General features: G+C 37.3%; 1 protein-coding gene across 1 annotated transcript in view; it reads left to right on the top strand.

Annotated features, from left to right (window-relative positions):
- The window catches only part of ZRANB3 (zinc finger, RAN-binding domain containing 3), a gene marked incomplete at its 5' end in the record, with an annotated part of 29,003 nt that overhangs the window by 13,519 nt on the left and 1,181 nt on the right, over positions 1-14,303 (top strand). Inside the window, 10 exons of the mRNA XM_010282421.1 lie at positions 283-402; positions 921-1,100; positions 2,584-2,736; positions 3,374-3,842; positions 4,850-5,053; positions 5,740-5,831; positions 6,970-7,071; positions 10,480-10,622; positions 12,088-12,231; positions 13,147-13,540. Of these exons, the coding sequence (XP_010280723.1) occupies positions 283-402; positions 921-1,100; positions 2,584-2,736; positions 3,374-3,842; positions 4,850-5,053; positions 5,740-5,831; positions 6,970-7,071; positions 10,480-10,622; positions 12,088-12,231; positions 13,147-13,540 (2,001 nt within the window). The remainder of the gene's footprint in view (positions 1-282; positions 403-920; positions 1,101-2,583; positions 2,737-3,373; positions 3,843-4,849; positions 5,054-5,739; positions 5,832-6,969; positions 7,072-10,479; positions 10,623-12,087; positions 12,232-13,146; positions 13,541-14,303) is intronic.

Consider the following 14,303-nt stretch of genomic DNA (forward strand, 5'->3'; position numbering starts at 1 on the left):
TAGTAAATCATGTCAAGGAAATTACAGATTCTTCTTATGCAGTATTCTATTTTAAGATCCTGTCTTGTTCTGTCTTCTCCTTTTGTAAACAGGGAATACTAAATCTGCAATTCTCTAGATAAAGAGACTTAATTGTAAATCAAAGGCCAAATAGTACTGATGTATCCCTATGACAGGAGTAGAACAGATGTTTTCGTATTTTTAATTGGGTGACAGAGGGTGATTAGGTCAAAAAATGGACATGGATAATTTCATTTTTGTCTCTATTATGATATGTTATAGGTTCGCTACATACGAATAGATGGAAGTGTTCCTTCTGCAGAAAGAATACATCTTGTTAATCAGTTTCAGAAGGATCCTGATACCCGGGTTGCTATTTTGAGTATTCAGGCAGCTGGTCAGGTAGGACAAAAAAGACAATATGTGAAACAAGAAACGTGGAAGAATATAGATACTGAAGTCATTGGTGACTGCAGTGATTTACTGAAGGCAGTTCACGCAATATGTCTTTTGGTAGACTCACATATTCATTTTTGCCCTAATCTTGTTAATTGTTTTAAGCCTCTACTGGAATTTACTTGAGTAAAATCAAGATGAGCAGCATCATCTCATTGTTTAATAATTACTAAAAACTTAAGTTCTCTAAAAGTGCCAGATTAATAAGAAATAAATGTTATTTCCATAATGAAAAGCAGTATGCAGTCTTTGCACAATATTGAAGTATTTTCTGAACCTTATTAATATCTACCTGAGGCCCAAGGAAGAAATCAGCGTAAATAGGCCCATCTGCTGTCCCGGTGATCCTTCTTATTCCCCTATAAAAAAGTTCTGTACAACATTTAGCTTTGTTTTACTTCAGATATTCAGTTGTTTGCATGTGGAATCTTTTTTTCTAAAATGCATCTACTTCTTTTGTTTAGGGTTTAACTTTCACTGCTGCTACTCACGTTGTGTTTGCTGAATTATATTGGGATCCAGGCCATATTAAGCAAGCAGAAGACAGAGCACACCGAATTGGGCAGTGCAGTTCTGTGAATATTCATTTCCTTATTGCAAAAGGAACAATGGATACTCTTATGTGGGCAATGCTAAATCGCAAGGTATGTGTGAAATAGAACTGAATAATCAAGAACTTGCTGTGCTTAAGATAGTACTTCAGTGCATGTGCCAAGTAACAGTCTTGCTTATCTAGAGCAGTATCCTACTATATGACAAATTGATACACCTAGAATTACAAATCATCAAAATGTCCATGTTCTGAATTAATCTTTTCTAGCTTTTTGCAATCTGTTTAAGATCCAAAGATAAATAAGGTAACTCTTTGCTGAGATGAATGAGATGGTTCACATCTACAGGGCATTGTTGGTTTATCTTTCTTCTAGCTTTTTATTGCTCTGATTGTTCAATTTACAATTTTAAGGTTTTCTGCTCACTCATAACAGCTAGAGTTTATTGTGTTTGGGGGTTTTTTGGTTTGTGTTTGTTTTTTTTTAATTGGATGAATGTTGTGCCTTAAACTTCATTTCTGAGAGGCAGAAGCATTCTCAAATAACTCTTCCTCAGTAGACCCAAGATTACAGTAATTTTGTCTTCTGTTGCCGTTTTCCTCAAGTATTACCCAATCCTTGTTAAGAAGCATAGTTCCATTCTGCTTTCTTTCCTTGCTTGGAAGATCTTTGAGACTTCACAGGACTAAGACAAATAATGTGGCTGTTTTGCTTTTTTGACCTTTTTGTAGCCGTTGATACCATTCATTAATGTCTTGTTTTGATAACTGAGGTGTGTTAATGTTCTGTCAGTTCTTGTTTTCTGACACTTCCAGAAGTGTCAACATAAAGAACTGCCTTTTAAATGCTAGTTGTCAGAATCATTTGAGATTGTGGTTACACAGGATTTATTCTGATGCAAATGCCAACTTATGGCGGTTGTTCCTGCATTTGGCTACTCTGGGGGCAGTTGTTTGTGTCCATACAGTTACTATATTGAGAAAGTGGTAACTATTTTTTTGCCAATATATTCCTCTCCTGAAAAGCAATCACAGCTTAAAGAATCTAAGTACTGCAAACTGTATTTGACATTCAGTTGGGGAATGAAATTCTGTATTCTAGTTTGTGTAGGAACCTCTGAAAAAATCCCAGTCCACTACATTAAGAGTCTTTTTAAACATGGCACAGATGGGTCTCAATAATTCAATTTACCTTGCAAATTCTGTCACTAAACTGCTTCTTTCAACTAGTTCTGCCTTTGTTTGACTCCACATGCCAAGTGAAACGTGTTAAGACTGTAAGAGATGTACAAAACGTATCTATTCTCTTTTAACTTCGATAAAAACTGACATTTTGCATACACCTTTTCACAAGTTGTAGTGTGTTAAAAACACTACTTATTGGTGTTACTGCACAAATGGCTGCTGGAAGAGGAATAGTTTTAATCACTGAAGTTATTTTGACTTACTACAAGATTTCTTACTTTGCAAACACTGAATAACATTTGCAAGGGAAGCAGTTTGAGGGAATATAGGTAAATAAATTTGTTCCACCATGTGAATTCCTTGGAAACTTTATGCAAGTGTTCTTTCTGCAGGCCAAAGTTACAGGCAGCACCTTGAATGGCAAGAAAGAGAAAATGCAGGCTGAAGAAGGTGATAAGGAGAAATGGGATTTTTTGAGTTTTGCTGAGACCTGGACCCCAAATGCAAGTCCAGAAGATCCCAAAACTGAACTTCTATTTACACATGTAAGACTCAAAACTTATGTTGCTCTTTTTTTCTTTCATTTAAAAAGAATTACAACCATTGTTCACTTAAGCTTTCTGTGCACTGCAGACTTTACTAATGCAGAAATGCTAAGTAAGTAGGAAAAAGTAACGTAAATTCCATTTTAAAAGTTCGGTGAAGTCGGGGAAAGTGCTCTGATAGGCATAAATATCATCTACAGGCTTCTGATGGGTCCTTATGTTTAGGTGACTGACCCATCCTGAGAGTCAGATAAGACCAAGTAATTTCTGTTTAAATGACATCTTTATTAACTGTACTGAATTTAATTGGCTGTTATTTTTAAAACGATGTTTAAAAGCCTTTCTTTGTAATAGGCATCATCAAAAAAATGCACATAGCATACCAGTCCTGTGTATTTGTTTTCTGATAGTGCCATTTCAGAATTTTCATGAGAGTATTGAAAATACTTTTTACAAATCAGAAGAGGAATGTTGAATTGCTTTTTCTGCTAGCTGTTTGTTCTTAAAGGAAGATATCTTTTGTTTCCACCTCCAAAGTAAAAATAGCTTCTTGTGTTAGAGTAGTATTAATGGAGAAAAGTCGTTATTTTAACAGTAATGATAAGTGGGGTTTACATATTTCTTTCCTCTTTCCTAGTTTGAAAAGGAAAGACAGCATGACATACGTTCTTTCTTTTCCCCAAAATCCTCCACTGAGAAGAAACGTAAAATATTTTCTGGTAATGAGTCATTACACAATGATTCAGAATCTTCTGAAGTCACAAAAGAAGAGGATGCAGAGAAGAGCTATGACAACCTGAATTCCACAAGAACAAGTGATGTGGATACAATTTGTCATGAAAGTACCTGTGAACGTGAAGCTAAAAGAGCAAGAAGCATAAGTGGATCTACCCCAGTCAGCTCCTGTCAGAAAAAGAAAATATCTTTGACTGGAAAAAAGCCCTCTTTGTTTTCAGAAAAAAACAATGAGGTCCTTCCTTGTGGCTTAAACACTTCAAGCAAAAGTACGTCTTTAAATAAATTTTGGCACTGTTGTGTTTGCACTTACAGTAATAATGAACTGCTCCCTTACTGTGAAATGTGCAACTGTCCTCAAAGCAGTAATGGTAAGTGACCTGTGCTGCAGAGAAAAATGTGCATTTTTTTCATTTCAGTTGTGATTAGTTTCGGAAAATACAGTATTTTCGAATATACAAATATACACAAATCCAGGCAAAATACGAAGAATGGTCTTTTTACACGAACAGATACCAGTTTAGTGATCCTTCTTAATTTTGCTTTTCCCAGGCATATTTTACATGATTCTAATTTGAAACAAGTGGAAAATTCAGGTAAAACTTAACAGGATATAAATTCAATAAAACTTAACAGCATATAAATTCAATGAGAGAGAATATATGCTCCATTTTCTTTGCAGCAAATGTAGCTCTCCTTTTCCTTGAGGTTTATGGTTATTCTGAATCCAATTAAATGCCAACCTTTTTCTCTACTTGTCAAAACTAAATGATGTGGTGTAGATGTGTTATTAACTTGGATATTGTATATTTGTCATGAGAGACATTACCTGGAAAATATGGCATTTCTTGCTCCAACAGGTCAGAGTAGATGTCGTTTATTAATAATTTATTTAATCTATCTGGAAACTTAAAACATTTTTATAAATCTATCCCCATATTTGCCATTTCAATTGCAAAGGAAGGAGTAAGGTTCTTTTTCTATCTTTTTTTTTTTTTTATTTTATCTAAGTCTCTGTGCTTGTTTAAGTAGGGTCAGCTTCTGAATTTCACAGGTATAAGTCAATGCCTGGAAAACTATGGTTTCCAATAACTGTATATAATATAGAATTGCTAACTGCATTATTTATTATGTATATTTTGATATTAAACTGGGTGCATGAAATTGCAGAAATCGAAGACTTTCTTCCATGTTTTCATTCTCCTAGTATTAAAGGTAGCTCTAGTTTCCTAAGTGGTTGCACCGTAATAGTATTAGAGAATAAAATGCAATTTCTTTGTATTTCATTTACATAGTCCTGTTTCCAGGTGCGTATTGATTAGGTTCCTGTTTGCACAGGTAGCATAAATAATCGCTTTTCTTGTTTCATCATCTATAGTTGAGAGAAATTGTGAAGCTTCCACTAGCCAGACTGAGGCAGATGTGTCAGAGGAATCCAGAAGACATGAAGAGAGAGCAGTGTGCAATGCTGAAGCCAGAAGAGAAGATTTTGGGGAAACAGTGACCCGACAGTCTGTTGAAATCGGCAAACAGGACACTGTTGAAATTGAAAATGAAGAAAGTGAAAAAAAGTGTGGAGAGGGTAAAGTGGGACTCCTATGAAAGAAAAATTATATCCTGTTGTGAAACTCTATTAAATGCCTCTGGCATGAAAAATAACTTTTAAATAAAAACCTACACATTTGTAAGATAGACAGAAATACATACACCAGCACAAGACTCTCTTGGTTTAACCCAGAATGTTTATTGAATTTTGATGATGGATAACCCACGTCTTTCCACACAACTCCTGAACTAGTACAGAGTTTTTGTCTGACATAAGAAAGAACTATGTCAACCTAGTAACTGTGAACCTGTATAGTTTTATTGAAACTTATGATGGCATGTACTTGTGTTCAAGACAGCCATAGGCGAAACAGCTGATAGGTAATTCAGGAGAAACAGAAAAATAAAATACACAAATACCTTAACAGCTTGCTGCTTGAGTTGTGTATCTTATTTTGTTGTTCTGGAATTAGATACAGAATCCTCATGTGGTATATATCCTCCTGGGTTTTGTTCCATGATTGCTGAACATTTGAAGAAAAGTAAAAAAAAGGAAAAATTTACAATGTTCATACAAAAATGTGTTTGCATATACACCAAATTGGGGAATTTCACAAATAACTTCTTAAAAACATGTATAACACTATATTTAATGTCTGAGTAGGCTGAGTGAAATGAATGAAGAAAAAAGCTTTCTAATATCAACTTTGTTTCTCTTTATAGGAGATGTAGATAAATCAGACACATTTCCCATATATGATGGGCTCATGTTTTGTGCAAGCAGAAATACAGATAGAATTCACCTTTATACAAAGGTAAACCTGAAATATGCATGTTTATTATCATTTTAAAATTACAAAGTAAAATGTTATCCTATGAAATATGTATGTGTACTTTCATTTTGTTTATTTTATATAAAAAGACCAGTATTTTTGTATTAGCTGATATGTATAAAAATTAGTTTATCATTCTAGTTGTTTTTATCAGTGGAATTAATAATTCCCTAGATATATAACTTCTAACACTTCTCTTAGCTTACAGAATGAGGCTAATACATTACATGTATGGTGAGATCATCTGTTAGAAATGCAAGTGATAGTTGTTTAAGATTCCTTTATTTTATTACAGGGTCTTATCACAAAATATTTTTAATAGAAGAACATTGAAAATTAAAATAAAAATTACAGTGAATCTTGACAAAGTAATTATCAGAAAGCTAGACATTGGTGCTGTAAGTCAGTAACTTCCTGAATAAAACACATTATCATTAATCTGCAGTCGTAATGGGAGTACAGAAACTAGCAGCTGGTAATTTTCAAGGTCACTTTTCAAGGGTGAATCGGGATTTTTCCAGTTCTTTTAAGGGATAGAAAAGTTCACTGAGAAGATTTCTTCAAAGCTACTGAAGGAGTCAGTGTATTCAGGTGCAACTACAAGCATGCAAATCTTTGAGATAAAACATTTTTTTATTAGGCTAGCTGATGCAGCTGGGACAAAGTCAAAGATACTGGAAAAAAGTACAGATACTCTTGTATCTGAAAACTTTAATATACTTAAAATGTGCACTGCTTCCTAGCTTCACACATTTTACTCTGAGACAAAGATGCATTTTTGGATGGTATTTGAGCAGCTCTGTATTGTTCTAGGTTTCTTTGGCTTGGATCAGAGTTTCGTTATGCCAAATACTGCACAAAATCTTTCTGCTAAAATGAGGCACTGCTTAATTCTGCTTTGATTCCTTCTCTCAAATATTTGTGAACCATCAATAAGTTCCTGGGTCATATGTACCCACTGGGACAACTTGTTCCCTAAAAATTAAGTGGAGTACAACTTGTACTCCACTTCCTTGTACTTCCTTGTACAGGAAGGGAAGATAATTCTCTTGAAACAGGTAATTTTTTTCTTTAGGCTGTGCTACATTGCATCTGTAAACAGAACTGTTTGCTTGTCTAGGATGGTGAACCACTGAATCATAATTTCATTCCATTGGACATACAGCTGGATAACTGGGAGGATTTACCAGAGACTTTCCAGCAGAAACAAAATCGTTCATTGGTAAGAACAAATTCTACTGGCACAGTCATATAATATTTAATATGGAGTGCTTTGACTTTTTTTTTGTAATAAATGCAGAACACTTCCAGACCTTGGGATCTAGGCACAGTTTCATCAATGCACGCAGTTTTTATAAGTATTGATGTGAATATTAATTATGCAATCTGTTACTTTGGCAAATTGTCATGCCTCCTGTTAACATTTCAGTAGATGGAATCAACCAGGCACCATTTAATTTCCCATTTACAGGATTAGTAACTAACATTTATAAGTCAACAAAATAGCATCTTAAAGGTTATGAATTAAATGGGGCGCATTGTGAATAAGAATGTGCTAGATTGTATCAGACCTGCAGCTCTGAGCAGGCCTCTACTCTCACTGCTTCCTTTGGTCTTCTAACAATGTTCAAAGCAGTGTAGGGCACAGCTCCACTGAGACATGTAGCTTCAGTTAATCCAGTAATAAAGATCACATTCATAATGGTGTTGGAGGAGAACAGTAACACTGTAAACCGAAGTACTCAAGTAAGGAAATAGAGAATTTAAATTGGATGTGCAATATTATCTGCTTAACATAGTTTTCTTAATGGTTTTCTTCATTTAAAGAGAAATATAATTTGGAAAATCAGACTCTATCGTGTAGGAACAAAAATTATTCTTTATGGTAGGTTCTCCAGCAAGGTTGGAACTTAAATTTGTAAGACAGATACCTGACTGATTCAACCAACAGTTTTGTGAAGCAGCTAATGAGTGGGTAACACAAATGTTGCCAAAGGATTTCAAAGCTATTTGCTAGACTGAAAAGACTAGTTAAAAATCCTGTGTTTGTGGGCACTGCCCAAAGGAGGTGGCACTGCCTTTATAGAACTTCCTGTCCCTCAGCCTTCTCCTCTAGATTAGAAGATCCATATTAATAAATACTCCCAAAAAGAAGCAAGGAAATACCTTCTTGTTTCTGTTATCATTATATCCTGCCATTTCATTGACTTCTTTCTTGCTGCTCCAACTGAGGAAATCTGACACTTTTATATTTGCGATGTAAAAGTACTCAAAGGAGAAAAAGAAAATCACTAGCGTGTTGTAGTCTTGAAATATGGAAGTTTGTTCCTGGATAAAGCTGAAGTCACAACCAAGTCCCTACTGCACAATGTATTTATTCTTCCCATAGTCCGTCCGTATTCAGAAATAGCATGATACTCACTGCTATAAGTAGTTGCAAGTCAGGGAGGAAAAGAGTGGAAACATGGAATGGAAAAAAAAAACACAACCCAAGCTACTTGTTAAGTTGTCATGTTGTTGCTCCCATTTATCTTCTGTTGTAGAGATGAAGGCGGGATGAAATATTTTTTTCTCTTACACACATCCTAAAGCAGACAGACATGTTACAAATTCTAAATTCTTATGTAGGAACAGGTTTTTTTCTTCACTTCCTCACTGTCCTGTAGTTATAGTTATTAACGAAATCAATTAATCATATTTGTCCTGTCAGTTTACAGTATCAAAGTTTTGAGGATTTTTTTGTGGCTTCCCAGCCTCTGAAAAATTGTTATTCAGTAGCAGAAATTAAGCTCTTTATTTTATTATACTTTCAAACACTAAATGCAAAATAAGGTGATGAATATTATGCTCTGTTCTCAATTTCCTTTCCAGAATACTTTGTTAAACAGTTCATCAGGTTTTCCTCAGGATCCTGTGGTTGTGTCAATTTGAGATTACTGTGGAAGACAATGAATGGCATGTTAAACTGCTCAAGACTGTTGCCCTTTGAATTTTTTGATGGCAAAGCATGTCTCTACTTGCTAGTCAGATCTTTGTGTGCTGCACTGAAATGCCACAGAAGAGGATGGCGGTATTGCCATAAAAATACATGCGTAAGGAAGATAATTTGGTGATCTGATTTCTGATAGAATCATAGAATGGTCTGGGTTGGAAAGGACCTTAAAGATCATCTAGTTCCAACCCCCCTGCCATGGGCAGGGACACCTTCCACTAGACCACGTTACTCAGAGCCCCATCCAAGCTGGCCTTGAACACTTCCAGGGACGGCGCATCCACAGCTTCTCCGTGCAACCTGTTCCAGTGCCTCACCACCTTCATAGTGAAGAATTTCTTCCTTATATCCAGTCTAAATCTACCCTCTTTCAATTTAAAGCTGTTAGCCCTTGCCCTATCACTACACACCACTGTAAAAAGTCCCTTTCCAGCTTTCATATAGGCCCCTTTCGGTTACTGGAAGGCTGCAATAAGGTCTCCCCAGAGCCTTCTCTTCTCCAGGCTAAACAACCCCAACTCTCCAACTCTTTTGGCCTGTCCCCATAAGAGAGGGGTTCCATCCCTCTGATCATTTTGGTGGCCTCCTCTGGACCCTCTCCAACAGGTCCATGTCTCTCCTGTGCTGAGGGCTCCAGAGATGGACGCAGCACTCCGGGTGGTGTCTCGCCAGAGCACAATAGAGAGGCAGAATCCCCTGCCTCGCCCTGCTGGCCACGCTGCTTTGGGTACAGCCCAGGATGTTGTTGGCCTTCTGGGCTGTGAGCACACATTGCCGGCTCATGTCCGGCTTTTCATCCACCAGCCCCCAAGTCCTTCTCCTCAGGGCAGCTCTCAATCCCTTCTCTGCCCAGCTTGTATTTGTGCTTGGGATTGTCCTGACAAATGTGCATGTCATTAACTGCTAATTTACTATAATAATTTTTATTACCTATGTTTTTCTGACACTGTATTCTTGTAAAGGAATATAATAACCTCAAAGCAAGTATGTCAGTGATTCTGCTAAAATTTTACAAGTTGGAAAACATTTGAGAGAAATGGGCTAATACCTAGTTGAACTGAACAGCTCTTCCAGTTTACCTGTAGCTAAGCATTCCACACTGACATAAGGGGCTGTCACTACAGATGGTTAATCCAGTGTTAAGCATGTATCAGAAGGTTAGAAGAAAGGTTCTCCCTAAACTCAATTAGTTCAAGTAACGGGAATGAACTTTGCTTTTCTGAGAGGCCTGCTGCAACAGGGAGAATGGCCGCTGTAAGAAGAAAGCTCTTCTGCATGTCTGTTTCTCCCATCGGCAAAGTCTCACTTAAACAAGAAAGGTTTACCTGAGGCTTTCTCTTGTCACTCCACCTTAGATTAGTAAAGGCCATTTCTGGCCTTATTTTCTACCTTCTGGATCAACACCGCTATCATAGCAAAACTGTTATTTTTGAGAATGCCAAAGCTGTCAAGAGTTCTTCAGCAGGTGAGGGTGGGGGAGTTGCAGCTTGTATGAAAAAAGACTTGAAGGGACTATTTCTGATAATACCCGCTGTTTTCACCCAGTTTTAAATGTATGAATTCATAGCACTCTTTCACTGTAATTAAATAGTTCTGTGTAGCGCCTGTCATGCTGCTGACAATAGCATTCTCTACCAGATACTGAGGTTTGTGAAAGAATGGAGTCATCTAACAGCAATGAAACAGAAGATTGTCAGAAAAAGCGGTCAGGTATTTTGTAGTCCTATTCATGCTGCAGAGGAGTTGTCTAAAAAGCAGTCAGTGGTCAGCAGCACAAAAAGGTACGTGTTTTTTAATTTTTCTTCATCTTACTAATGGCTGCAGGAAGTTTGATGTATTGAATGTAGCTTTCATTGGGATGATGCTGAGACTGAACCGGTGGTTCAATGATTGCTTGTCACATAGTGACAAACACAAGCAACCAAGCACATCAGTAAATCTGTTGGAATGGAAGCGTCTGCTTCCCTCTCTGGCACTGTGCCACATTCAGCAGCTGTTCTGGCTTTGCTGCACTGCATGTTTAAACATCTGGAACTTGCCGGAGATTTTTGAGGAAAAGTGGTGAGCTCAGGGCCTCGAAAGAAAAGTAAGGTCAAAAAAATCTTGTTGTTTTTCCCCAGGTGGAAGCAGGAATAAATACTTAGTTGCCATCAATGCTGTATTCGTAATTCACAGTCTACTCCAACCCTTTCTGATACTAATTTTTTCTTTAAGCAGTTCTGTTCTCTATGGATGACGTTTCTCAAAACTACTGTTTTCCTTGCTGGGTGTCACTGAAAAGGGCTAGTGTTTAATCCTTGTTAAAATCTGAATTTACCTTTTGTCCACTTCCTTTCCTTTTTCTGATACACTGTCTTCCCTGACAGACATTTGCAACTTCAGTGTTGTCATTGCTCCCCACAAAACTTCTCACACGCACAGGTTAACTCACCAAGGTGCCCCTGCAAACTGCCTAAAACCTTTTTACTCCTCTCAGTCCCTACTGTTAAATTCTCCAGTGACTTTATTTTGGCTGCAGGTAAGAATTCAATTAAGTAAACAGAGTTTGCACTTCCAGTAATATAAGGAGAACCAGCAGGTAGTAGATGTTTCTTAACCTGTTGCCGGATTGTCTCCTTCCATAAAATATAGGAAAGTTGTAACTGTGAACTTTCTAACTGTGTTAGAAAATGTACTGCAACCTACCAGCGGTCATGTGAGGCAGTATATAGGGTTTGCCATACGTATAGTACAGAGAGGTGTACTTACGAGAAGTTGTCTGAATAGTGATTTTTGAAGAATGATCAGAGTGAAGCGATTAAGAGTTTTACTTAAGAGCAGGGGTGTTTTGTATGTTTTCACATTAAAATAAATAAGTGAGTTCAAACATAACTAACAGAGCAGGTAGTCCTCCAGAGCTTGTACTGGCTAGAGTATCAGTGAGACTTCACCTAACTGAAACACCACAGCTTTCAGATTTCACTGTCAGGCAATAACAAATTGTTTTCATTTTCATATTGTTATGTACAAAACAACTTACCTGTTTGCTGGTTAGAGCTGAATCTGGTTTTAGAAAAAGATATTGTATGTAATATGGAAGTCTTATGGTGAAATCTGTTTTCCCAAACTTTATTCACTTCTCACCCAGGAAATGAGGGATGTTTTAAGAAAATGTGTCATACCAATCTTGTTGCAGCCAAGAGTGAATATTCTGTGAGGGAGATTATTCCCTTTGCAGTGTATTGAGAGAATTTTGAATTATTTTAGGTATGTGACCAAGGAGGATGTAGCGGCAGCCTCCCTTAGGAAAGCTAGCAGCAGCGGGGGCAGCGTGCGCCTCATCTCCAGAGAAAGTGGGGGTTGTCTGAAGAACGAAAATGCTTCTATTGAACAATCAGGTCATTCCACAAAGTAAGTTTATTAGTAAAAAAGGTGATTAAGCTGTCTCTCCACGGATTTGTTTTTTGGTTTTTTTTTTTAAGGTAGCAAAATTATTTGTTACGAGAGTTTACCTTGCTGAAGTACAGTCTTTAGATAAGAAACTTTCTGTTGTGCTAATGAGCTATGTTTTATTCTTATAACAATTTAGAGTACATCTGTTGTCTGCTGATATAGCTGCTAACTAACTTGAGTCTGATTTAAAATGAAACAAGGAAGTAGTTACACAACTCAGTAAAAGAAAAAAGAATGTTTGCTCAGGCCTGCTTGTGATGTCAACAGCAAATTGGGAACACCAAATTTTCTCTTACTGTGCCTCAAAAGTTAGAATAACGGAGAAAAGAACATGAAAACTCTAGACAGAAGATGCCCTTTAAAAAAAAAAACCACAAAACAAGACAAAAAAACCCCACCAAACTATCAAAAAAGCAGTGTGTATCCTGCCTGGAGGTAAGCCTTATTTAGAGCAGGAAATTGATAGCTAGCAGTAAAGGTTGCGCAGAGAAACCAGGGTGTTTCCTTTTTTTTGTGCTTCTATGAAAGAGGGGACTGACACCTTTTATATTTATATGTGTACATGCCTGATAGAAACCATCATTTCTTTTATAAATACAGCATTATTTCAGTGAATAATTCAGTGTACATGTGTAAATGTAGTAAGATGTGCAAAAGAAAAATCTGGCTGTTATGGTGTCAGATTTTGTTTAAATGGAAACCTAAACCAGTTAGATAATTTGCACTGTGCAGATATCAGAGCAAGATATTATTTCAACTAAAATTGGTATTTCAGAGCATAAAAGATATCTAATGGAAATACACAATGCATAAAAAGCTATTGAACTATGTTGCTGAAAACCTCGTTTGACAGCTGTACTTTGCGCTCTGCAGCTTGCTTTCGGGACATGGAAAAGGGCTGTCAGTTCTTCACTCAGACCACACAGAAGCTGAAGGCTCCTCCCTCTCCAAAGGCTATTTGCAAGCCTTGGACAGCCAAGGGAACCCACTCTGTCTGAGCTGTCAACAGCCAACAGCTCGGCTTGACCCAGGCTGCCAGGCCCGTCCTTGGGACACGCGATTCTGCTCTCTTGCCTGCCAGGAGGACTTCTCCATTCGCTCTAGTCAGAGCTACCTTAGGACTAAAGTGTTTGAAATTGAACATGGTGTTTGCCAGTTTTGTAATCAAAATGCCCAGGAGCTTTATCTCAGCATTAGAGACGCAGCCAAGAGCCAGCGTAAGAAACTTCTGGAGAGTTCTTGGATGTCTCGCCTTCCACTTGGGCAGGTAATAGTACTGATTTTTAAGCAGTAGCAGCTAATCTGTGTGTTCCTATACCACATAGTTCACAGAAATCCAACATGTTCTTCTTACGGGTTTAAGATCGAAGCTTAACCTAGCACCAGCAACAGAGTAAAACCAACCAGAATCTTAATGTCTTCTAACACACTTTTCATTGCTGAAAGGCACAGGTATCAGAATTCACATTCCTTAAGTGTGTGAATATTGCAGCCAGATTACTTGAAATGCACTTTGTTAACAAACTTTCTGGTTATGAAACAATTTAAGAATGGATGTAGTCTAGTAGTACTAAGTTATTCCAACTTTGCAGAACGTTTGGTAGGAGCTTACCAAAAGCCAGTTGTCACAGCTCCTCTTGGTATTGCCTCAGAATCCACTACTTCTGTGGTCGTGATTGGTTCTTCACTGACATGAAGGCAGTGGAGTGGGGAGGGAGAACATTCCTATTTAACGTGGTATTTTTATTCAGAAACTAAAATACTATTTTATTTTCTGCTGCCAAGTTGAAAATCTGCTTCAGAAGTTATGGGTTCTAAATTGTTTAAATAAATTCTGCAGACACCCATTTAAAGTTGCGAAAGGGAAAAAAAAAAGTCCTTGACCATCACTGGTGGTATGCATGAGGTCAGCTTTGTTGCTTGCAGCTTTTGCAGATCGGGTGGTGCACAGCCAAACCACTGAGATGGGCAGTCTGTGGCATGGAGGTTTCTTACAACCTTCTAAGCGAGCAGAACTGCGTTGTGTTTAA

Source organism: Phaethon lepturus, unplaced genomic scaffold (assembly GCF_000687285.1).
Source record: "Phaethon lepturus isolate BGI_N335 unplaced genomic scaffold, ASM68728v1 scaffold19612, whole genome shotgun sequence".
Classification (NCBI taxonomy): Eukaryota; Metazoa; Chordata; class Aves; order Phaethontiformes; family Phaethontidae; genus Phaethon; species Phaethon lepturus.